At 42.1% G+C, this 25,678-nt stretch overlaps 1 protein-coding gene across 2 annotated transcripts in view; it reads left to right on the top strand.

Annotated features, from left to right (window-relative positions):
• msh3 (mutS homolog 3 (E. coli)) overlaps nt 1–25,678 on the top strand; it is a 98,757-nt gene that overhangs the window by 67,334 nt on the left and 5,745 nt on the right. For both annotated transcript variants that reach the window (XM_037531957.1, XM_017691101.2), the window contains exons 21-22: nt 16,695–16,881; nt 24,931–25,057. In XM_037531957.1, coding sequence (XP_037387854.1) covers nt 16,695–16,881; nt 24,931–25,057 — 314 coding nt within the window. The remainder of the gene's footprint in view (nt 1–16,694; nt 16,882–24,930; nt 25,058–25,678) is intronic.

Here is a 25,678-nt window from a genome sequence, read left to right on the forward strand (position 1 = left end):
TTGCCATTCCCCTTGAATAATCAGACGTGTGCGGCACCATTGTTCCCTCAGTTCCTGGTCGTTAAATGAGCGGGTTGAGACAGGACAGCTGACAGTTCAAGCTTCAGTGGCCATGACAACACTTCAGAGGCCAAGAAGACTTCAGGCTGCTGTTGGAATAGTCTGGAGATGGAGGAAGGGAAACCATGGCCACCAGTGCAGCTGCCTGAGCTCACTGTAATTAGCCTGGATGCTAAAGGTACAGAGGGAGAGAGAAATGCAAGGAAAGTTTAGGAGGGGATACTCGATCTAGAGTCTAAACCATATGGGCTGAGAACTTCATAGTAACCAAAGTGGTCATAGGTTTGATGTAGATCGGTTCGTCCGTGCTCTACCCAGAAATGTGTGCTATTGTTGCCAGGCTGGACAAGCTTTACAGAACGCTGATGAAAGTCCCTTTCAGCCTAATCAGAAATGTGTTCAGGGTATACCATTTATTTTCAAATGAAACTTACTCTGTATGATTGTAAAGCTCTCATTAATTATGTGTACATGATTACCAGTGTTTTGACATTTGCCTGAGTCAGACTGCTAGTCTAACTGAGATGTGATCATATAAACAGCACGGTTCAGTTGTTATGGTATTAGTAACTAGATCATAACTAGATCTAAGCCCAATTAAAACGTGGTCCAGGCTGATTTTGGCCAGACTGTCTGGGATTTAAACTTAATTGATTGCTCCACTGACTCACACACATTGAGTTTTGGTGATATTTTGTGGCACTTTATGCAGTACTACGTGTGAGATGACTGCTATAGGCTGCTGAAGTCGTTTGGTACCCAGCATCCTACCGATATTAGGAACTGAATGGGGTTTTTTTAAAGTTGCTGCTATTGTGCTCTGTCAACAAACATATTCCAAAACTGAAACACTTTTCGCACTTTTTTAGCATTTGAAATATGAAAAATGCTACACACATGTTATAAGCTAGTTTACTCTCCTGCATATTAAATTGGTGATTTCTAAAAGTATGTCTATAGTTAATAATTATGATGTCAGTTTATTGTGCAGCATGGTTAGCTTGCATGTAGCAATATTCACATTTTGACTTATAATTCACAGTAGCCATGATTTTGAGTGGAAAACCATAACTAGCTGTAAGGAAAGTTTCAGAAGGGTTTTTTTTCCCCACTTTCCTCCATTTGTGAGAGTAAATGTAGAAACAGCACTGATAAAACAGTATACTCTGGGATGCAACCACAGTATCACAGGCTTATTCAATCAAACAGGAACAGAGTATATATTATGCCACATTTCTAGATTGTTGAAATTTTATTTATTTTCTGTGAGCACTGTTAGTGTACTATGGCCAATCAAAATCTGCCAAGCTCTGCATTATATTCTAAACCCTCCAGTGCTTAACAACCTGTCATGTTCATGATTTGCATTGGGACTCCAAGGTCTTTGAAAGTTTCTGAAGGGTTTTTTGAGATTCAGTGAGGAAAAAGCAATGAAACTACACAGTGAGCAGTGAGAGGTTCTGAGCTGATCTCAGAACAGCTGTGGTTCAGCTGTGTTTTTTTTTTTTTTTTTTTTTTGAGATGTTCAGGTATGCAGCACGCATGCTATAGGCTAAAAATGTTTAACGTTTATGAGCATAATTTACATATTATGCTTGTAAATTGCAAGCTCCATTATTACATTTTTCATCGATTTGGAGCACTCAGTGTTAAACACTACATCGGCAAACTTTAATCTAGTCCTAGTAGCTGTTAAGTTTATTTTCCAGTCAGCATGACCCTCTGTAATAGGCTATTAGTGATTTAGATGAGAATCTAAAAATGTATTTTGTTATCTACACATAACATACGACGTCCGGCCTGAGAAAGTTCATTGCTAACAAGCATATTGATGGTATAGCATCTTGTAGCTATTATGAAGAAACCAGCAGGTACGTTACCCTGTACAGGATGTGGAAGCAATACTTCCCATAGAGAAATCAATTTTTTTTTTTTAATTACAGATATTTTAAACAGTGGGCAACTCGTATTTGGACAAACGTTGGTGTATTGTGAAGGGGTCTTTTTACGTTATAAAGTGCAGGTGTGCATGTAAACAGAACTTTAAGAGGACAAGACTCATGTTAATATCTTTGTTTGGTCCAGTTAGACCAGCTAGGAGCTCATTAGTGTGCATGTCATTGTATTTACTATTAAGATAAATTGGATTTTTTGAATAGCATTTTGAACTAGACAAGCATGGATAAGCCAGTTGAGCTTTGTGCTCTTGAATAATTGTGTTCGCACAAGGATAATGTAAGATGTTAAATGAGCAAGAGCATGAGAAAGTGCTAACGGTGTGCTCCTTCAGTTTGTGTCATCCATCCATCCATCCATCCATTATCTTCCGCTTCTCCGGGGTTCGGGTCACGGGGGCAGCATCCTAAGCAATGAAGCCCAGACCTCCCTTTCCCCAGCCACTTCCACCAGCTCTCCAAGGGGGATTCCGAGGCGCTCCCAGGCCAGCTGGGCGATATAGTCGCGCCAGCGTGTCCTGGGTCTTCCCCGGGGTCTCCTCCCAGGTGGACTCGCCTGTGACAACTCCCGAGGGAGGCGTCCAGGAGGCATCCTAACCAGATGCCCGAACCACCTCAGCAGGCTCCTCTCGACGTGAAGAAGCAGCGGCTCTACTCCGAGTCCCTCCCGGATGACTGAACTTCTCACCCTATCTCTAAGGGAGAGTCCAGACACCCTGCGGAGGAAACTCATTTCGGCCGCTTGTATTCGCGATCTTATTCTTTCGGTCATTACCCAAAGCTCATGACCATAGGTGAGGGTGGGAACGTAGATCGACTGGTAAATCGAGAGCCTTGCCTAATGGCTCAGCTCTTTCTTTACCACAACAGACCGGTAAAGAGCCCGCATCACTGCTGACCCAGCACCAATCCGCCTGTCAATCTCCCGCTCCCTTGTACCATCACTCGTGAACAAGACCCCGAGATACTTGAACTCCTCCACTTGAGGCAAGAGCCTATCCCCGACCCAGAGAGGGCTCTCCACCCTTTTCCGCCTGAGAACCATGGTCTCGGATTTAGAGGTACTGATTCTCATCCCAGCCGCTTCACACTCGGCTGCAAACTGATCTAGTGAAAGCTGAAGTTCGCGGCCTGATGTCCCCAATAGGACCACATCATCTGCAAACAGCAGCGATGTGACCCTGAGGTCACCAAACCGGACACCCTCCATCCCTTGACTGCGCCTAGAAATTCTATCCATAAAAATTATGAATAGAATCGGTGACAAAGGGCAGCCCTGACGGAGTCCAACTCTCACTGGGAACGAGTCTGACTTACTGCCAGCTATGCGAACCAAACTCCAGCTTTGTTTGTACAGGGCCTGAATGGCTCGTAGCAAAGAGCCATGTACCCCGTACTCCCGTAGCACCTCCCACAGAATACCCTGGGGAACACAGTCGAATGCCTTCTCCAGATCCACAAAGCACATGTGGACTGGTTGGGCAAACTCCCATGAACCCTCCAGAATCCTGGAGAGGGTGAAGAGTTGGTCCAGTGTTCCACGACCAGGGTGGAACCCGCACTGTTCCTCCTGGATCCGAGGTTCGACTATAAGCCGGACTCTCTTCTCCAGTACCCCTGCAAAGACCTTGCCAGGGAGGCTGAGGAGTGTGATTCCCCTGTAGTTGGAACACACCCTCCGGTCCCCTTTTTTAAAAAGAGGCACCACCACCCCAGTCTGCCAATCCAGTGGCACTGCCCCTGATGTCCACGCAATGTTGAAAAGCCGTGTCAGCCAAGACAGCCCCACAACATCCAGAGCCTTGAGGAACTCAGGGCGGATCTCATCCACCCCTGGAGCCTTGCCACCAAGGAGCTTCTTAACTACCTTAGCGACTTCGGCCTCAGTAATGGACAAGCCTATTCCCATGTCCCCAGATTCAGCCTCCTCACTGGAGAACGTGTCGGTGGGATTGAGAAGGTCCTCAAAGTATTCCTTCCACCGCCCAATGACGTCTTCAGTCGAAGTCAGCAGCACACCATCTCCACTATATACAGTGCTAGTGGCACACTATTTTCCCCTTCTGAGTCGCCTGACGGTTTGCCAGAATCTTTTCGGAGCCGACTTAAAGTCACTTTCCAAGGCCTCACCAAACTCCTCCCATACACGGGTTTTTGCCTTGGCGACAACTGAAGCCACAGATCGCTTGGCCTTTCGATACCTGCCAGCTGCCTCTGGTGTCCCACAGGCCAACCATGCCCGGTAGGACTCCTTCTTCAGCTTGACGGCATCTCTCACCTGGGGTGTCCACCACCGGGTTCGAGGATTAGTTAGTTAGTTAGTTAGTTAGTTAGTTAGTTAGTTTCTTTATTTGTCTCCCAAAGGAGAAATTTTTCTTGGAATGAGGGCATACTGCACTACAACAAAAGAACAGACAGACATACAAAATTTCATGTGACCAAAACCCATGTCATTACAATACATTAAACCGCCCCGACAGGCACCAACTACCTTACGGCCACAGCTACAGTCAGCCGCTTCAGCAATGGAGGAGCGGAACATGGCCCATTCTGAGTATCTACACATAACATACGACGTCCGGCCTGAGAAAGTTCATTGCTAACAAGCATATTGATGGTATAGCATCTTGTAGCTATTATGAAGAAACCAGCAGGTACGTTACCCTGTACAGGATGTGGAAGCAATACTTCCCATAGAGAAATCAATTTTTTTTTTTTAATTACAGATATTTTAAACAGTGGGCAACTCGTATTTGGACAAACGTTGGTGTATTGTGAAGGGGTCTTTTTACGTTATAAAGTGCAGGTGTGCATGTAAACAGAACTTTAAGAGGACAAGACTCATGTTAATATCTTTGTTTGGTCCAGTTAGACCAGCTAGGAGCTCATTAGTGTGCATGTCATTGTATTTACTATTAAGATAAATTGGATTTTTTGAATAGCATTTTGAACTAGACAAGCATGGATAAGCCAGTTGAGCTTTGTGCTCTTGAATAATTGTGTTCGCACAAGGATAATGTAAGATGTTAAATGAGCAAGAGCATGAGAAAGTGCTAACGGTGTGCTCCTTCAGTTTGTGTCATCCATCCATCCATCCATCCATTATCTTCCGCTTCTCCGGGGTTCGGGTCACGGGGGCAGCATCCTAAGCAATGAAGCCCAGACCTCCCTTTCCCCAGCCACTTCCACCAGCTCTCCAAGGGGGATTCCGAGGCGCTCCCAGGCCAGCTGGGCGATATAGTCGCGCCAGCGTGTCCTGGGTCTTCCCCGGGGTCTCCTCCCAGGTGGACTCGCCTGTGACAACTCCCGAGGGAGGCGTCCAGGAGGCATCCTAACCAGATGCCCGAACCACCTCAGCAGGCTCCTCTCGACGTGAAGAAGCAGCGGCTCTACTCCGAGTCCCTCCCGGATGACTGAACTTCTCACCCTATCTCTAAGGGAGAGTCCAGACACCCTGCGGAGGAAACTCATTTCGGCCGCTTGTATTCGCGATCTTATTCTTTCGGTCATTACCCAAAGCTCATGACCATAGGTGAGGGTGGGAACGTAGATCGACTGGTAAATCGAGAGCCTTGCCTAATGGCTCAGCTCTTTCTTTACCACAACAGACCGGTAAAGAGCCCGCATCACTGCTGACCCAGCACCAATCCGCCTGTCAATCTCCCGCTCCCTTGTACCATCACTCGTGAACAAGACCCCGAGATACTTGAACTCCTCCACTTGAGGCAAGAGCCTATCCCCGACCCAGAGAGGGCTCTCCACCCTTTTCCGCCTGAGAACCATGGTCTCGGATTTAGAGGTACTGATTCTCATCCCAGCCGCTTCACACTCGGCTGCAAACTGATCTAGTGAAAGCTGAAGTTCGCGGCCTGATGTCCCCAATAGGACCACATCATCTGCAAACAGCAGCGATGTGACCCTGAGGTCACCAAACCGGACACCCTCCATCCCTTGACTGCGCCTAGAAATTCTATCCATAAAAATTATGAATAGAATCGGTGACAAAGGGCAGCCCTGACGGAGTCCAACTCTCACTGGGAACGAGTCTGACTTACTGCCAGCTATGCGAACCAAACTCCAGCTTTGTTTGTACAGGGCCTGAATGGCTCGTAGCAAAGAGCCATGTACCCCGTACTCCCGTAGCACCTCCCACAGAATACCCCGGGGAACACAGTCGAATGCCTTCTCCAGATCCACAAAGCACATGTGGACTGGTTGGGCAAACTCCCATGAACCCTCCAGAATCCTGGAGAGGGTGAAGAGTTGGTCCAGTGTTCCACGACCAGGGTGGAACCCGCACTGTTCCTCCTGGATCCGAGGTTCGACTATAAGCCGGACTCTCTTCTCCAGTACCCCTGCAAAGACCTTGCCAGGGAGGCTGAGGAGTGTGATTCCCCTGTAGTTGGAACACACCCTCCGGTCCCCTTTTTTAAAAAGAGGCACCACCACCCCAGTCTGCCAATCCAGTGGCACTGCCCCTGATGTCCACGCAATGTTGAAAAGCCGTGTCAGCCAAGACAGCCCCACAACATCCAGAGCCTTGAGGAACTCAGGGCGGATCTCATCCACCCCTGGAGCCTTGCCACCAAGGAGCTTCTTAACTACCTTAGCGACTTCGGCCTCAGTAATGGACAAGCCTATTCCCATGTCCCCAGATTCAGCCTCCTCACTGGAGAACGTGTCGGTGGGATTGAGAAGGTCCTCAAAGTATTCCTTCCACCGCCCAATGACGTCTTCAGTCGAAGTCAGCAGCACACCATCTCCACTATATACAGTGCTAGTGGCACACTATTTTCCCCTTCTGAGTCGCCTGACGGTTTGCCAGAATCTTTTCGGAGCCGACTTAAAGTCACTTTCCAAGGCCTCACCAAACTCCTCCCATACACGGGTTTTTGCCTTGGCGACAACTGAAGCCACAGATCGCTTGGCCTTTCGATACCTGCCAGCTGCCTCTGGTGTCCCACAGGCCAACCATGCCCGGTAGGACTCCTTCTTCAGCTTGACGGCATCTCTCACCTGGGGTGTCCACCACCGGGTTCGAGGATTAGTTAGTTAGTTAGTTAGTTTCTTTATTTGTCTCCCAAAGGAGAAATTTTTCTTGGAATGAGGGCATACTGCACTACAACAAAAGAACAGACAGACATACAAAATTTCATGTGACCAAAACCCATGTCATTACAATACATTAAACCGCCCCGACAGGCACCAACTACCTTACGGCCACAGCTACAGTCAGCCGCTTCAGCAATGGAGGAGCGGAACATGGCCCATTCTGAGTCAATGTCCCCCACCTCCCCCGATATCTGGTCAAAGTTCTGACGGAGGTGTGAGTTGAAGATCAATCTGACAGGTTCTTCTGCTAGACATTCCCAGCAAACCCTCACTATACGTTTGGGCTTGCCTGGTCTGACCGGCATCTTCCCCCACCACCTGATCCAACTCACCACCAGGTGGTGATCAGTTGACAGCTCAGCTCCTCTCTTTACCCGAGTGTCCAAAACACATGGCCGCAAGTCCGATGACACGACTACAAAGTCAATCATTGAACTGCGGCCTAGGGTGTCCTGGTGCCATGTGCACTTATGGACATCCTTGTGTTCAAACATGGTGTTCGTGATGGACAAACTGTGGTTTGCGCAGAAGTCCAAAAACTGAACACCACTCGGGTTCAGATCAGAGAGGCCATTCCTCCCAATCACACCCCTCCAGGTCTCACTGTCATTGCCCACGTGAGCGTTAAAGTCCCCCAGTAGGACAATAGAGTCTCCAGGAGGAGCACTTTCAAGCACCCTTCCCAAGGACTCTAAGAAGGCTGGGTACTCTGAACTGCTGTTCGGTGCATAAGCACAGACAACAGTCAGGACCCGTTCCCCAACCCGAAGGCGTAGGGAAGCTACCCTCTCGTCCACCGGAGAAAACCCCAACATACAGGCAACGAGTCGAGGGGCTATGAGAAAGCCCACACCTGCCCGCCGCCTCTCACCATGGGCAACTCCAGAAAAGAATAAAGTCCAGCCCCTCTCAAGGAGATTGGACCCAGAGCCCAAGCTGTGTGTTGAGGTGAGCCCGACTATATCTAGCCGGTATCTCTCAACCTCGCGCACCAACTCAGGCTCCTTCCCCGCCAGTGAGGTAACGTTCCAATTTCCAAAAGCCAGTTTCAGCAACCGAGGATCAGAACGCCAAGGCCCACGCCTTCGGACACTGCCCGATCCACAACGCACCGAACCCCTACTACTGCCCGGCCGGGCACCATGAGTAAATGCCCGGCCACCAGACGCTCGCTGGCGAGCCCCTCCCCCAGGCCTGGCTCCAGGGTGGGGCCCCGGTAACCCTGTTCCGGGCAGGGTACACAAGTCCTGTTTTTGTGTCTTCATAGGGGTTATTATGGATCACACTTTGTCTGACCTGTCACCTAGGACCAGTTTGCCATGGGAGACCCTACCAGGAGCTTTTGCTCCAGACAACATAGCTCCTAAGATCATTCAAGCACGCAAACCTCTCCACCACGATAAGGTGGTGATCCAAGGAGAGGCAGTTTGTGTCAGATAAATAAATTTGATGGTTAAAATGTCTTCAAAGAGACACGTATAGAGGTGATATTCCTGAGTATGTTTTATCAAATTTGCTTTTAAATCTAACTTGTTGATGTATCAGTGGTGTTATAGGCTGTATGGGGAAGTAGCAGTTAGCATTTTGTGTGTTCGTTTTCAAATAAGTGTCACTTTTTATGTTAATATAAATCTTCAGTGAGCTCATTTTTTCCACTAATGTTTTGTGGATTACCTGTAAAAGAACATTTCCTCTGAAAGTAATTTAAACAGATCAGTATATTCAAAGTAATGCTTCCTCTGAATGCTCTTATTGTTTGGAGGCAAATGGAAAAAACATCTTTAGCTTCATTCAGCTGATTTATTTGGTTCATCAAATCAAACTCATCTAATCTATTTTATATTATGGGTGCGCACTTGTTTTTTTTTGTTTGTTTTTTTATTTTTTTATTTTTTTGTGGCAAGCACAATAATCTACTCTAATCGTTGAAAGTTCCCTTTGGACATAATGTCCCTTTGCCCCTCTGGGCTGTTTTTTAGGAATTATGGTGCTCTCATGTTTTAGCACTTTGCCATGTGTTAACGTTAAGTGCAGTGTGCAAACACAGCATTTACAAGCTTGTTAAAGACATTTAATGCATATTTCCTAAATTCTGATGTCTGCCTGTGTACAGTTGCAAAATTGTATATAGTATGGTTTGGCATTGGCTTGTTTACTGGTAGACTGTGGTATGTTTCTGCTGACGGCATGCTGCCATAATTAGGCTTACAAAAACATGCCCATAGTGATCCACTAATTGGTATCAGGTGTGACTTATGCTTTGCTTAGCATGTTTTTGCCAAGCTCAAATGCTGATGGAGATACATGTGACCAATAACATGTACATTTTACAGTATCACAAAGAAAACATATCTCACAAATAAAGTTGTAATGATGTAGTTAGTGATAAATGTTTTATATTTTTGGCCTTCATCAATTAATGAACACAGAACTTTGTCTTCAACCTGAGGACAAATGCAATTATAAAACTTTAGTAGGTGCAGCACTGTTGTGCATGTTGAAGTGGAGCATAGGATGGATGAAGATATGGCACCAGACAGTTGGAACAAACACATTGCCTGACTTCTTTTGAATTTTACTTTTTTTTTTTTGTTACTTTTCAATTAAGGAAAGTTTTGTGGAACTATAACTATAGCCCTGTTTGGGCTGAATTAGTTTTACCAAAGAGGCCTGGTAATGAAATTTCTAAGGGATTTGTTCAGCATAAAGGATCTGTGTAATTTCCCCAAATTACCTCAGATAGTCTGGATCGAAACATCACAGCCTTGGATGTTCACTTCAGCTTTAAGATTAAAATTAAACGATCCAATTAGGCAACTGAACTTACAGCTAATACCATATAGAATAGCTTTAGACTAATAAAGTGGGCTCATTCAACCTAACAAGTGTCACCCAACAGCACAGAAATCACACTATTCTGTGAGAGATACGTTCAGATGTTTAGTTTTGTTTCCTTCTAATCAGCCTATCACCAAAAATGTTCTAGATTGCAGCATGCCTGTTTTGAACTTCAAGACAAAGGAGCTGTAGCAAGCTCCATTTTTTGTTTATCCTTGTCTCCTGATTGCTGAAAATCCAGGGGTGCCGATGTCTACTAGTAGCTCTGGTTATTACACAGCCATTGTCAATTATTGAGTGAGCTCAGAATTTGATGAATTATAGAAGATAAATTGCTCCATACATATTACTTTGCCACCTTGGACATGGGAGATTCGTACTGGATTAAAATTGTGGATTTTATGCTGAACGTTTAAATTACAGTATTTCTCCAGATAAAACTAATAGAGATTGAGTCGAACCTATGATGCACAGTTATGGGAATTGAGGGCTGATGCCAAATTTTTTGTGTGTATTTCTGCGAGTGTTATTGCCAATACATCCACATTTATAGAATGTAGAAATGGGAACTCTGTCTACCTAAGTTAGCTGTTTGGAGAGTTGACTTCTACCCCTGCAAACATGATTCCTATATTATTGTGCATGCCTACATTTAAACAGCATTAGCTAATTCTTTGGGTGTATTTTGCAGCACTTAGCTTCCTGTCTATCAGAATATCTTCATTGAGTATCTTCAAGAGTAGGTTTTCCTAAATAACCTGAAAGTTTTGACAGCTGAGACTATCTGTCTCATGTGTCAATTAATGAAATAATGTTGTAGCTTTAGCTATTGAAGAAAATGGTGAACACCATTTCTGTATGCTGTTGAACGTGTGTGTGTGTGTGTGTGTGTGTATTTATATATACACATCATGCAAAATGCTTATTTGTATTAAAACTATTTTGGAAAGCTAATTGTGCTGATGCATTTCATAAACGGTGTAGTTGTAAGGCAAAGGCATGATGTCCATGCCTTGGAAGGGTAACAGAGCAGGGTAAAGAGTTTACAACAGAACTTTGATTTTGGTTGTGTTTATCAAACGTTCTCCAACCTGCTGCCCAGTGCATTGTTCCTGATGCTGAACACATTGGAGACTAATTGCCTTTCCTCCCCAGGGATTTGTCAGTTTGTTCTAATTAACAGGTTAAAATCATGTTCGAACAGCAGCCAATTAAGCCTGAAGGGTGCATTGACCCATGGTGCACTCTGGACCCAACCAAGCAAAGGAGCAAATATTCAGTGCTAATTGCATTTATGCAGTGGAACTGTAGCATGAGAGTACAGTGACCGACTTGAAGTGATTTCAAATAGTTTCATTTTAAATGTTTTCATTTGTTCACATTTCATTTGCCTCAGGATGATCACACATACCCCTTTTTCCATGTTTTATGAAAAGCAGTTCCAAATGAACTTGTCAGTGAGATAGTTTGGGACCTTTTGAGTGTGATTTAAAAAAATATATATATATATGGACTGGAATTTGGAAAACATTAACATGAGAAGTCCGTATTATAAGAGTCACTAAATCAAGAGCTGTGAGTGTTCCAGTAATGTTATGCAATTTTCAAATATCCTTTCCTCTTTCCTCCATCAAGCTGCAATGTTGGAATATACTCACCCATAAGGGTTCTGTGGAGTGATGGCATAGAAGTCATGGTTTTCTAAACAAGCTTTCGATGAATGGTTCTTTAAGGAACCAGTTTTGTAAATGAGATGTGTGCATGTCTTTTAACTTTTAAACCTTTCTGAAGTTCCAAGAACCTCCGAATTCTTTAGGAACCTTTATTTTGGAAGTATAAGCAGTGCTTCCATGTCTTGTGAGATTCTCCTTAAAATAGATATGTATGTGTGAGCAGTTTTGCACTTATCTTTGTACATGGTGCATAATCTGTTTAGTTAGTCTCGTAGTCCAAGCTTTTTCATACAGAATACATGCTGTTTGGTCCTGTAACATGGTGCTAAATGACCTAGTCGGTGTTTAGGTTTTGATGCAGATGAATCTTTTAGAGCGAGACCATGGTCTGAAGACGTAGAAATGACATTGTTAATGTGAACTTTACAGAAACCTGTAAAATTATGGCTATTTTGAGATCAGGACTTACTGAGATCTTCTAAATTGCCCACTTTTTAGTGTGTCCTTGGTCTGGAAGTTACCACACATTCTGCGCTCATGGTATGTGAACACTGATGGACTTTTATTGAATTATCAGCAAGGTTACCGAGCACTTCTTCCCTCATCGTTTTCTGGTAGCTATGGAAACAGGAAATGAAGTGGAATGCAAAAAAAAAAAAAATTATAAACCCTTAAAGTATGAAGCCTTTCAAACTAATAAGGAGGGCTTCCTCCCCTAGGGCTTTGCTGGCACAGATTCCTTAGTTTTCAATTACCTTTATCTGTCACAAACCACTTTTTTGGAGTCGACAATTGTTTCCACAATGTTAATGCTGTGTACTATGTTTTGTGTTAATTGCTGCTGGCCTCAGTGACAAGAAGGGCTTCTTGGATGGAGGGCTGTTGTTGAGCTGCTGTCAAGCTGTCCCTAGAATATAGAGTAATGCACAAATGAAAACATCCTGTCCTTAACAGACCAGATATGAGTCATGTTATCAGAGCAGTGATGACATTTCAAGCTGACCAGCCTCTGCGCTGAGAAGGCCCTTTCTAAAGTAAGTCAGGTGTTGCCAAGATGTCATTGTAAATAAGCATTTTGTTGAAGATTGGCTTCTGTAGTTAAAGAAAGATTAAATGTATTAGAAATTGTAGCAGTCACTGCTACACTGGGTGAAAAATGGCTTTCAAATATACTGATCAGATTTTGGTTTTTCAATATTTTTTTTCTCTGGGTGTCTGCAAATGAAGCTGTGATTACTGTGGTTATTGAAAGTTACTAGAATTAAAATAGCCACGAACACTAACATCTGATACATGAGAGGTGATTATTTGTAGGCAGAGCATGATGTTTATGTTGATGTTATGCAGATGTCTTAACTAGAGCTACAGTTGGCTTCGTAATTTTGGTAATTTAAGAGCCTTGTCTCTCACTCTTCCAACACACAATGCTAAATTTTTAATTTGAACCAGATTGTAGACCAACAAACTTCTGTCCAAAGAGACACCCCCAGATCATCAAGGTACCAGATCATTGTTACACATACAGAAAAAAAAAATTATACCATGCACTCAGTTGTTCATTATTGTGAACATAACTTCTTTTTCCCCCAGTGCTGATGGTCAGATTCAGCAAACAGAAATGTCTTTCACATGTTTGAAAAGAATCAAGTGACAAAACAATGGTGTTCTGTATAGTACCAAAAATGAACATCTTGAAATAGTTATGTAGTCAGATAGTTCTTTACCTTTATTAAAGGACCCATACAGAACCATTTTTGAGGGTGTATTAATCAGCTCTTCCAAATTAAGTTTAAACTCCACTTTAACAAATGTATTTAAGAATCAATGCTAAACAATATTGCAAAAGGTTTATTCTGGGAAAAACTTTGCAGAATTCATCGCTCACATGACCTCGCTGCAATTCCAGCAAGCCATATAAAGAGTTGTTGAAAGATGCTTAACAGACCACCAGAAACTCATTTCTTTTTTTAAGATTCCTTAAAAAAAATCTCAAATATTTGATACAACCTGAGTCTGACAAATATTTAAAATTGATGTTCCAGCTTCAAGGGTTCCAGCTGTTAACCTCAGATTCTCAGAACTGCCAAACTTGGATTTAGTTTTGTTATTTCATGTTATATAAATAATTTACATAATAAATAGTTTAGATAAATATTTCACGCTCTATTCTGAATGTGTGTAGAAGCATGACCATCATCAGAAATGGGCAGGAATGCGCAGGCCAAATAGAGACTGTACATGCATTTTATGATATTTATATATAGAATTAATGTTCTTTAGGCAGTGGTTGTTTTTAAAGCTAAGGGTTCTGTATAAAACCATTTCATGCTTAAATGGTTATTTGCATGGTGAAATGGTTCTTCTGATTGATAGAGAAAATGCTGTAGATGGTTCGATATAGAACCTTTTTGGAAAAGGGTTCTATATAGCACCAACAATTGTTCTGCTGTTGTTATAATGTCAAGCTTATAACGATAGCAGAACACTGTTTGGTGCAATATAGGACCCTTTTCAAAAACGTTCTATGTAGAACCATCTACAGCACATTCTTCATCAATTTGTAGAACAGATCTTTCCTGTCTGCGCACTTTGGCCTTTCCCTCAGTTTGGTAGGGGTTAATCTTGGTCTCATGAATCCATAAAACTCTGTACTGTATTTCTTTGTGAATTCCAATCTGGCCTTCTGATTGGTTATGCCCAATGCTTGTGCAGTTGTTTGGATTGAATTTCCTCCTTTTTCAGCTTTGGAGTGATTTGCTTTTCTCCCATAGCCAGTGGGTTTAAACAGAAGGTGCCATGTTTTAAGTTGTTCGACACATCTAGATGTAAATATCAGGAAATAAAAGCTGAAATTCTTATGTATCAATATAAACAGATATATGCTTACAATGAAATTGACAGAGGAAAAAGTATTGAGACACCACAGAACTGTCTGCAGTAAGAAGTAATAAGCTTTTTGCCGCATCTTTTTTTGGCCCGTTCATCTTTGCCAAACTGTCTTCAGTTCCCCAGAGCAACAAGAATTCCACTGATGGAATTTCTAAATCTTCCCTAGATTTTCAGTGGCGTTCAATTCAGGACACTGGCTCGGCATGCAAGTGTCTTCACCTTCTTTTTTAGAAACCAGTCTTCAGTTATTTTGTGGTTATTGAAACATCCATCTTTTTGCCAGATTCTGTTTCTTGCTCAATGAGATTGACATCACCCCTATTCTGTTCTGGTACATCACACCATTCATATTTCCTTTGATGACATGCAATGCAATCGTACCGTTTGAGAGAAGCAGATAAGCAGCCTTGTATCATGATGCTCTCACCTTCATACTTCATTGTGGAGTATGTGGAACCAAAAGAGTTCTGATTTCTCTAAATGGTTGTGGAAATTTTAGACAAGAATTTCTGAGCTTATGTGAAGTTTTGTGTAAGGTGTAGGAACAATTGCGGTGCAGTGCTTATTGTTATAGTGTACCTGTTGTTCCTGCTGCTTTCAGGTTGTCCTGCAACTCTTTGAGTGAGACCTGGCTTCTCTCTCTCAAGCGCACTGTGAAATCTTTTGTGGTGCATCTGTCTGAGGATGGTTAGTTTTAGATAGTGCTGAAGGTCTTTTCAATTGCTGTGTAGCTTTTTCTGTTTAAATGTTCTTTGATTATGTTGTTCCTGGGAGCTACAGAAAGCTCCTGCACCATGATTTTTGCTTGTTGCTGTTCTATTGTCTAAATACTTTTTTCCCTAACTGTTTAGTTTTCAAATATGTCTTTGTTTATTGCTTATCAATAAGTACTTTTCTGTTTGTGTTTAAATTGTGTGTACATTTGAAGTACGCATGTACATGCACTTGGAGCATATTTATCAAATGACATGAACAAAAATGAATCATTTAACTGTATATTAGTACCAGGCGTGGCCACAGGAAAAGAGGGAAATCGGTTAGATGGACTTATGCCTGGTGTAGGAAATAGTAGTTAAACACCATTGTTTTGTCACTGGATTCTTTTCAAACATGTGAAAAACATTTCTGTTTGCTGAATTAAAGACTGTTCATATCTCTGACCATCAGATTCAGTTATGTTCACAATAATGAACAGTTGTGTAACTGAGATTAATCTGTAATCTGGTTTTGAGTGGACCACCAGAGACTGGTTTGCAATTTCTTGGTTTAGAGCCACTTTAAAAGTTATATAATTTAAGAAACGCTTGTAGTCTCATTTTCAAATTAAACATGAATGCAAACTCCAGAGCACATCTGCTTAATTATTTATAAGTAGAGTTTACGTTTTTATGCATTTTCATTCTTGGTTATGAATAACTTTTTTTGAACTTTAGGCTGGATTAATGAGATGAAACATGCTCTGAATGTTATTGCAAAGGTCCCAGAAGATTTGCTGTGAACTGGGGATGTTCTCAGACACTCCACCTAGTAGATTCCTCAGAATTCTCAGATTAATTTGGCCTTAGCGATGTTTGGTGTAGCATAATACATCGTATTTGTTCGTTCAGTTGCTCAACATGATTTCCTTATTCATAATGGATGAGCTAATTTGGTCTCTACTACACATTTTGCTCATAAGCAGTTTCTCTTCTTCAGTTTGATAAATTTAGAACTGGAGCGTGTATTGTATGAATTTGCAGTCATTTTTCCCCTCATTATCTTCCTCAGCTCTTGAGGTATAATCATTGCTGAGACCAGCCATTATTAACCAACTCTGCCATTTGACCGGGGTAATATCGCGGTTGTCGGTGCTGCCTCTGGATGGGAGCTTCTGCAGTGCTCCTGAAGTGCTTTAATTAGAGCTATTAAGCAGCACTCTCTTCTTCTCCAGCCAAGGAACCAGTTACACTGGTTGGGAAGAGCTCTCAGCACAGTGAGAAGAGCAAGCAATATGTGATATATTACAATTCTTTTAAGAATATTTCAGTTAATGTTTGAGTTAGCAGTATGATGACTGCACCAGCTGAGAATGTCTCTGTAGGCCTGTTGTGTTTTAGATCTACAGCATGATGTTTGTTCCATTAGTCATAATCTCTCAGGTTGTAGCATTTGGTATGTTTCTTGCTAGGATGGGAGCCTCTGACAACATCTCAAGGGGGAGGAGCACCTTCATGGAGGAGTTGCTGGAGGCCTCAGAGATCCTGTCCTGTGCCACAGCTCGCTCTCTGGTCATTCTGGATGAACTAGGCAGGGGTACCAGCACACACGATGGGATCGCCATTGCCTATGCCACCCTGGAGTTCTTCATCAGAAACGTAAGTCATTGTACAACACAAAGTTATGCTGAAGAACCTGCCCTCTGTTTCAGTGCGGTTTTTAACACACTCTCACAGACTTCACCTCGTGTGGCCACTGGTAGGACAAGAGGAACAGAAGACAGCAAGGAGCAGGCTAGGGATGTGCGTTCTCTGTAATTTTGATATTTGAGTATCTATAAAGTTCATGAACGATTAAGAGAAATTAGCTAACATCAGCTGAAGTATTTAGCGTAGTTAGGTACGCAGCCACACCAGAGCTGAGTGCTCCTTCTCAGTCAACAGTGTGTCCTTGGCATCGTGCACACATTAAGCCATAGCAAAGTGGAATAGCAAGTGTACCTACATATTTGCCAGTAAGAGTTAATGGTGAATGTCTTACAGTCCTATTAAAACATAAAATTACAGTTTCACTGAATTGTTAGGCTCTGTTTTCTGTGGCTCACCTGTGATGAAATGTAATGCATACCTTAATAGTTATATATAATTTAATGTATGTGACTCGCTTCTATAGTTATGAGCCAATGAAGACAAGTTGAGACACACGCCCTCTCCCTCTCACTGTGTTTAGAGGCAAGGGACAGTTGAGAAACACAAGAATCCTCCACTTAATCAGTGGATTTCTGTGTCTGTTTTGCATGAAATTGACCAATGGAAAGTCAGGAAATTACCAAAGACTCATCTATCACAACAGAAAGGCTTTATTTTTGTTTCCTCAGACACAGACGTGAATGATGTGTAAAAAGCTTGCAACACCCGAAGCTGCTTCAGTGGTTTTGGAAAGTATTGATGAAGAAAACATTTATCTATTATTTTATTCATTATTCATTTATCTCTTTACACGGTGTTCCAGGTCAAAAAGGCCTAATTATAGAGAGAGCTGAGATTGTTCATCTTGATATATAATATTTGGGTATTATGTCATATACAAGTGCCTTTTTAAAGGTGAATTTAAGAATATATGCAAAAAAAAAATGTCCTCAGAGAGTTAACTTTTGTTTCTTTGTTTCAGAGATAGAATGTTTACTTATGACAGCAAGGTTTTATATATTGCCTTTCAAAATCCTTCATTTCATACTCAGATTAACCAAGCCAGGTCTGTCTTTAATAATCAAATTGGCATCAGCCTTAACTGGAAAATTACGTGGTTGTGGGCTGAGTGTTTAAAGAACTTAAAGATAGCTGGAGGATGAGAGACATTGTTTATTTGAGCCGTTCGTCTCAAGGATGAATATAATGGAGTTTCTTGCTGTGTGTGTCTTTGAGCAAAGGGCCTGTGGTGTAAAAAAAATTCACCTTTTTATTAATATTTATTGTAACTTTAATAGGGAATTATCATCTGAAGAATAATTTATCTCTGAGAAATAAAGTTTGTTTGGCCCTTAGGGCAAAAGCACATGGAATATTCTCTTCTATGTTATGTTAATGTGTTCAAAGACATGCATTTTTTGTTCTCTGAAGTGAAGAGAAATCTAAAAATCTGTGTGTAGTGAAAACTTTTTGATTATGTATTTTTTGTAAATAAGCTTGCATTGTAAGACATATATGAAGTGCAGTGTAAATTTTACATAGACGTGGTAATCATTTGCATTATCTTATGTAAATATTTTACTTTATTTGGTTGATGCTTTTGTCCAGAATCACTTACAATGCTGAGTAAATTTAGGGGTCTAGCTAAAGCATCAGTAGTGAGGTGGCCTCCGTGGGGAACCTCTGGTCTCTTTTATGGGGTGGTGATGCTATCCACTATGATATCCAGCCTAATGACTTCACTAAATTGTAGCTTGTAATTCCAATATTGGACTGGTTGTTATTAAATTACTGATTATCATTAGATTTTCAAATTTCTTGGCAATTTTATTTACTGCCCGTAAATTGTTCACTCCTCACTACAACTGTCTGCTTTATAGTGTCCATGTATCAGGCTACTTGATTTTCTTTATTTACTCTGTTTCGAAGCATATCTAATTCTCCTGGGCGTTGCTCTAATGGGCACATGAGAACTAACACTTACAGTTATGCAGGGAGAAGCACCTGTAGCCTAGATACACCATTTCCTTTTCTGTCTGGAGCACACTGTGATAGCTGTTTGGTTACAGATTCAATATCAGTATATTGTCAGGCATTGTTTGAGAATAAATAATTCTGACATTCATTTGACACATGGGTTATTTTTGGATTAGATATGGAGCCTGATAACACTATAGAAATAAAACTTCAATATAACTTAAAGTAGTCAGTGTGCATCTTGTATAGCAGTGTAGATTTACTGTCCTCTGATAAATAACACACAGCCATTAATGTCTAAATAGCGGTCAACACAAGTGAGAACACCTCACAGTGCACATTTCCAAATCATGCTTAAAGTGTCAATATTATGTGTGACCACCATTATTATCTAGCACTGCCTTAACCCTCTTGGGCATGGAATTCACCAGAGCTGCATAGGTTGCTACTGGAATCTTCTTCCACTCCTCCAAGATGACAGATCACAGAGCTGGTGGATGTTAGACACCTTGCGTTCCTCTTCCTTCCACTTAAGGATGCCCCACAGGTGCTCAATTGGGTTTAGGTCTGGAGACGTACTTGGACAGTCCATCACATTTATCTTCACTAAGGCAGTTGTCATCTTGGAGGTGTGTTTGGGGTTGTTATTGTGTTGGAAAACTGCCATGCGGCACAGTTTCCGAAGGGAGGGGAATACTCTCCTTCAGAATGTCACAGTACATGTAGGAATTCATGTCTCCACTACTACCACCATGCTTGACTGTAGTCAAGAGACAGTTGTCTTGGTACTCCTCACCGCCACACATGCTGGACATCATCTGAGCCATCTGAAGTTCATCTTGGTCTCGTTAGACCACAGGACAAGGTTTTAGTAATCCAACTTCAGCTTCTTTGGTCGACACTGGCGAGGCCTCTTCTGAATGGAACCTTACCTGGAAAACTGCTGTATGACCTTGGCCACCGTGCTGGGCTCTGTTCCATGCCTCCATTGTCAATGCAGCAAATCAGAGTTGTGGCTGCAAGGTTGTAGATGCCTGTTGTGGCAATTCCTGAAGCCGTCAGTGGGCACCTTGAGTAAAGGAAGCTGTCAAACTGAAGAAAGTCCTATCGGGCCTGGTTGGCTTGTGGGATTCTGGAGGCAAAAGATGGGTACTGAAGGGCCAAGCAGGTCGCGGCTTCGGCAGTTGCTGAGGCAAAAGCTCAGGTGTGGGAGGAGTTTGGTGAGGCCATGGAGAAAGACTATCATCAGGCACCGAGAAGGTTCTGGCAAACCGTCGAGGAAAGCAGTTCCCAACCAACACTGTATACAGTGGGGCTGGGGGGCTGCTTACTTCGACAGGGGACGTCATTGGATGGTGGAAGGAATACTTCAAGGATCTTCTCTATCCCACCAATGATCCTTCCCTAGACGAGGCAGAGCTTGGAGATCCGAGCGAGGGTCCGTCCGTTATTCGGGCTGAGGTAGCCATGGTGGTTGGAAAACTCCTAGGTGGCAGAGCACCAGGGGTGTATGAGATCTGCCTGAAATTCCTGAGGGCTCTGGATGTTGTAGGGCTGTTTTGACTGACATGCCTCTGCAACATTGCGTAGACATCTGGGGCAGTCAAGAGGAACGATGCAGGTTTCGCCCTGGCCGTGGAACACTGGACCAGCTTTTTATCCTCACCAGGGTCCTGGAGGGTGCGTGAGAATTCACCCAACCAGTCCACATGTGTGTTGTGGATTTGGAGAAGGCGTTCGACCACGTCCCTTGGGGGATCCTGTGGGGAGTGCTCCGGGAGTACGGAGTGAGGGGGGGCTTGTTCTTACGGGGCCATTCAGTCCCTGTACAAAAGGAGCAGGAGCTTGGTTTGTATAGCCGGCAGTAAGTCAGATTGGTTTCCAGTTAGGATTGGACTCCGCCAGGGCTGTCCGTTGTCACTGATTCTGTTCATAAGTTTTATGGACAGAATTTCTCGGAACAGCTAAGTGGCGGAGGGTGTCCGGTATGGTGGCCTCAGAATTTCACATCTGCTTTTTGCATATGATGTGGTCCTGTTGGCATCATCAGGCTGGGCCCTCCAGCTTTCTCTGGACCAGTTTGCAGCTGTGTGTGAAGCAGCTGGGATGAAAATCAGCACCTCTAAATCTGAGACCATGGTCCTCAGCCGGAAAAGAGTGGAATGCTCTGTCCAAGTTGGGAGTGAATTTTTGCCCCAAGTGGATGAGTTTAAATATCTTGGGATTTTGTTCACGAGTGAAGGAAGGATGCAGCGAGAGGTTGACAGGTGGATTGGTGCGGCATCTGCAGTAACGCAGACCCTATACCGGTCCATCATGGTGAAGAGAGAGCTGAGTCAGAAGGCGAAGCTGTCAATTTACCAGTCAATCTGCATTCTGACTACACCTATGGTCACAAGCTTTGGGTAGTGACCAAAAGAACGAGATCGTGGATACAAGTGGCTGAAATGAGCTTTCTCCACAGGGTTTTCTCCGCACCCTTAGAGATGGGGTGAGAAGCATGGCGATTCGGGAGAGGCTCGGAGTAGAGCTGCTGCTTCTCCACGTTGAGAGAAGCCAGTTGAGGTGGTTCAAGCATCTGGTAAGGATGGCCTCTGGATGCCTACCTAGGGTGACATTAAAACTTACTGGTTTAACCCCAAGTTATCAAAAGATTGTCATTGGCTATTTTGGAGTAATAAAACATGCTTTCACATATACACCTCCGTCTGTTGCTTAATCTTCCTTCATGCCTGCTAGAGCTGGTGCACTAGTTAACCTGGTTTGTGTATTCTGAGAAAAAACTACAAAAAGTATGTTACCTAAAAGGGCCAATATAATGGAAAACTGAATTCCTGCCTGTCTTATTCTTTTTCTTTCATAAAAGTGTCTGATATACTATGTGAACATTGTTGAGGTTTTAAAACATACTATTTACTCACCAGTTTGTACAGTCTATATATGGAAGCTAAGATGGACAAACAGAAAAAATGTGATGTCGCACATACAAAGATATTATGTATATCTGCCTATTCAGCCTACAGCAGTTAAGCCCTACTCATTCACACTGAGGTACAATACATGGTGGCAAATCAGAACAGAGCTCATTTACATATATCAGGGACAATAACATTTTCATATTAAAAGGACAATAATGAAAAGAGTCTAATTATTTTTAAAGGATAAAGAGAGGTTGGAAAATGGTAATGTAAAATGAATTATTTTCTTATATTTTATTAACATATTATTTTTGATACATAAATCACACAAATGGCATAAGCTGACTTTTTTTTCTACTTCACAGTTAACTGAACACCCATTCACTCTTACGGCTACTCAAATACTAGAAATCCAGAAAGTCAGAATGCATATCAGTACAAAGGAATAAGATACTATTGCCTATGATCTACAAGGTTGTTTAATTGTGTAATATTTGTGCAATCATCTCAAAATTATGTTGTACTAAGATACAATTATTTACAGTGAATGACAACTGATATCAACCTTTGAACTTTATTTCAGTCATAGCTGCTTTCTCTTCCTGATGATTCGCTTATAGTACTGGTCTGCAGAACAGTATCGAGAGTGAGCTAGTGTGTGTGCTGGTTGGCATAGCAACAAGGCTGGTCTCGCTCTTGTCCACTCACCTGTGCCGTATCTCAGAATGTAAATGCGCTTGTTGTGTAACACTCCTGAATGCAGTGCGGTGGACTGGCTGCCTTCTTGTGCTGAGCATCGCTGCACTCTGGCTGCAGGAGAAAAGGCCTGTTGCCATAGCAAAGCTCTTTGCTTGAATGCAGGAAGCAAAGCTGGCCGGCTGTTTGCTGGCAAAGCTGCTCCTCTGTTATCTGGACCAAGCTGATCTGAGATGCATGTCTCTGAATGGAGAGAATCATGAGGAGGCTTGGAGTTGCTTGAAGCTGTGATAAGACCACCTGAATGGTTGGACTGACAAGGGTAGGTTTGTTAGTCACATACCAGGCATTAAAGTGATGGTAGGGCCAAAAAAAAGTGGTACATATCGTGGAGTTGTGGTGAAGACCCATAGAATGCCTTTATTTCTGCTCAGGAAAATGCTCTTTTGTTGAACAAGCACAAAAGGCAATAAGGCAACTGGAACAGCACAGTCACTTGTGGCCATTTGACTTCTCTTTATAGTAGACTCCACCATCCCCAACACCATAAAGCACCATCAACACATACACACATCTTAAACAAACAAACAACAAAAACGGGGTGCAGTGGCCAGCGTACCACACCTATAAAGCTCCTTCTATAACATGGCGTGAGTGGCAGACACCACAGTCAAAAACTGCAAAAAAAAAAAACTGTCTGGCGCATGGCACATCTCTAACTAGGTTCCTCAATATGAAAATAACCAATAATTTGGTCGTTTAATTGGTAATTTGGTGCTCCAATATAGGCTAATGGTTGCCCTTCTCTGTGAGACACTGAAATTACCATGCAGACTGCAACTATTTGGCTATATGACGCATAGTACTGGGGAGTATTGATTAAAATTCCTGATAATTTCCAATTTTATTATGGTATCAGAGAATATTTTTAAAAACATTAATGAATAATGAATATATGAGCACACCTTCTGAATACTGCTATTCTGTGCAAAAAGAATTTCTTACAGACCTGACACGGCTTTTTGTTTTTATTTTTTTCTCACTCTCTTAAGATTGCATCACATGGAACTGTACATCATGTACAACTTTAGCCAGACAGCATATAGGTTCCTATAGAGTAACTATATTCATATTTATTTAATTTTAAAATTCTTTCAAAACAATCTGAAGCACTTATATTGTTTTGGATGCAGTGTTTTAGGGGCCTATGCAAACATTTACATTGGCAGTAAGTGTATTTTTTAATATATATATTTTTTTTAAATTTTTAAATAAATTAATAAATACAAATAAACCAATACAGTAAAAAGTAAAAAGAATTTGTTGGTGATATCTTGTGAGCTAGGTTGATGGACACAGTTTGGTTCTATGTCTCCTGGGTTAACTCTAGCCATTTAATTAATTTCTTAAATTCCATCAGCAGCACCCTTGGTTGAATTTAATGGAGTAATGATTAACCAAGCTAGGTAGATCCAGATAATACTGGGCTTCCTCAAAGAGGGAGTTGCAAAAGATACTGCTAAAATTATTAGCATTTCTTGTAATATTAATATTTTTCTGTGCATCTAAGCACTTCCTACCCATATCATTTTTGTTCTACTTTTCTAAGGTTTCTTTTGCACAGTACTGCATATTGCCAGCACTTGTGTCAAAATGCCTGCCTGTGCCAAGTCTGTGTCCAACCATAGCATTGCTAGCGAAATAAATAAGACTTATAGCCTCCAGTCGTTGTGGCTTGGCTGGCTTTTGCTTGTATGTTCTAAATGGGCCATCATCTCAAAGCTTCACTTATACTGTAGTCTTCAAACAGATCATTTTTGTCAGTAAAATTGAAACTTATTGCCAGGGGCTGTCTGAATCCACCTGCAACATCATGATATCCCCTCCATGCTTCTCCTGTTCCCACACCTGCACAGTGGTCCTCTCAGCCCACCCCATAGACACCAATAACAGCACAAATGAACACATTCCTCTCTGGAGCAAAATACACATGCGCATTAATGAGAGACGCACACACTCTCTTACGGTCTGCCAGGAGGCTGATTATGCCCATAAATTTAATAGATGAGGAGGAAGTGTCACTTTGCTCTTTGTAAAGCCAGTTTACCCAGCAGACGGCTCCTGAGTAGATAAGACATGAAATAATCAAATATTCCAGACCTGAAAGTGCCTTTGTTCACCATGCTCTTTTAAAGCAATCAGTTATATATATATTTTTTTCTCCCTCTAGGAAAATACTTAGTGTTTTGTGTGCTCTGTAGAAGAGCGTGTTCCTTCCTTATGTAGATTACAGCCATTCATTCACAAAGGGTGTGAGCATTAACACCTGTTGCTGAACAATAATGTTAATCAGACAAGCTGATTAGCACTCAATTTGAGAAAAAGCTGCATGCTGATACTTTTTTCTGTAATATTGTATGTTTTGCAGGTGAGGTGTCTGACCCTGTTTGTGACCCACTACCCCCCACTCTGTGAGCTGGAGAAGCTGTACCCACAGCATGTTGGAAACTACCACATGGCCTTCCTGCTAAACGAACCAGAGACTGCAGCTGATGGTACACATGAGCAATGAAAGCAGTGAAAACAGGGTTAACCAACAAAATGGTCCTCACTTTGTTTTTAAAAAAGCTACCTGTTTCATTTGTTTGAAACTGAAAGGACAAAAACATTTCTTTTAGCTTATAAAGATTAAGTTTAGGATTAGGCTTAGAAAAAGGCTTATTAAATGTCGATAGTTACATATCAGTGCTATCGGAACAAAACATTTATCTTGAAAAAGGTACTTTTATAGCAGAAGCAAAACTATTTGTCAATATACTTCACTGTGCAAAAGTCTTGGGCATCAATACACCCTTTTCTGGTGCTATATGGAATCATTTTTTCTAAGAGTGTACTCTCTACAGGGATTGTAAGCAGCCAACAAAGGTGTGCCAGTGTGTTTTGCCAGTAAAAATACCATATAACCTTAGAATAAATACATATAGGCTTAAATATAGTGAAACGTAACATGAATTTGATATGTTGGTTAGAAGAATATGGGTCGAACACCACAGGTTTGGTGCACCTGATTCAATTTAATGAAGGATTGATTACCTGAAGTGGATATTAGATGGTGATTATTAATATTGGAGCCTCCCCAAGGAAAGCTTTGGAAATGGTTAATTTTTTATTTGAAT

Source organism: Pygocentrus nattereri, chromosome 20 (assembly GCF_015220715.1).
Source record: "Pygocentrus nattereri isolate fPygNat1 chromosome 20, fPygNat1.pri, whole genome shotgun sequence".
NCBI lineage: Eukaryota > Metazoa > Chordata > Actinopteri > Characiformes > Serrasalmidae > Pygocentrus > Pygocentrus nattereri.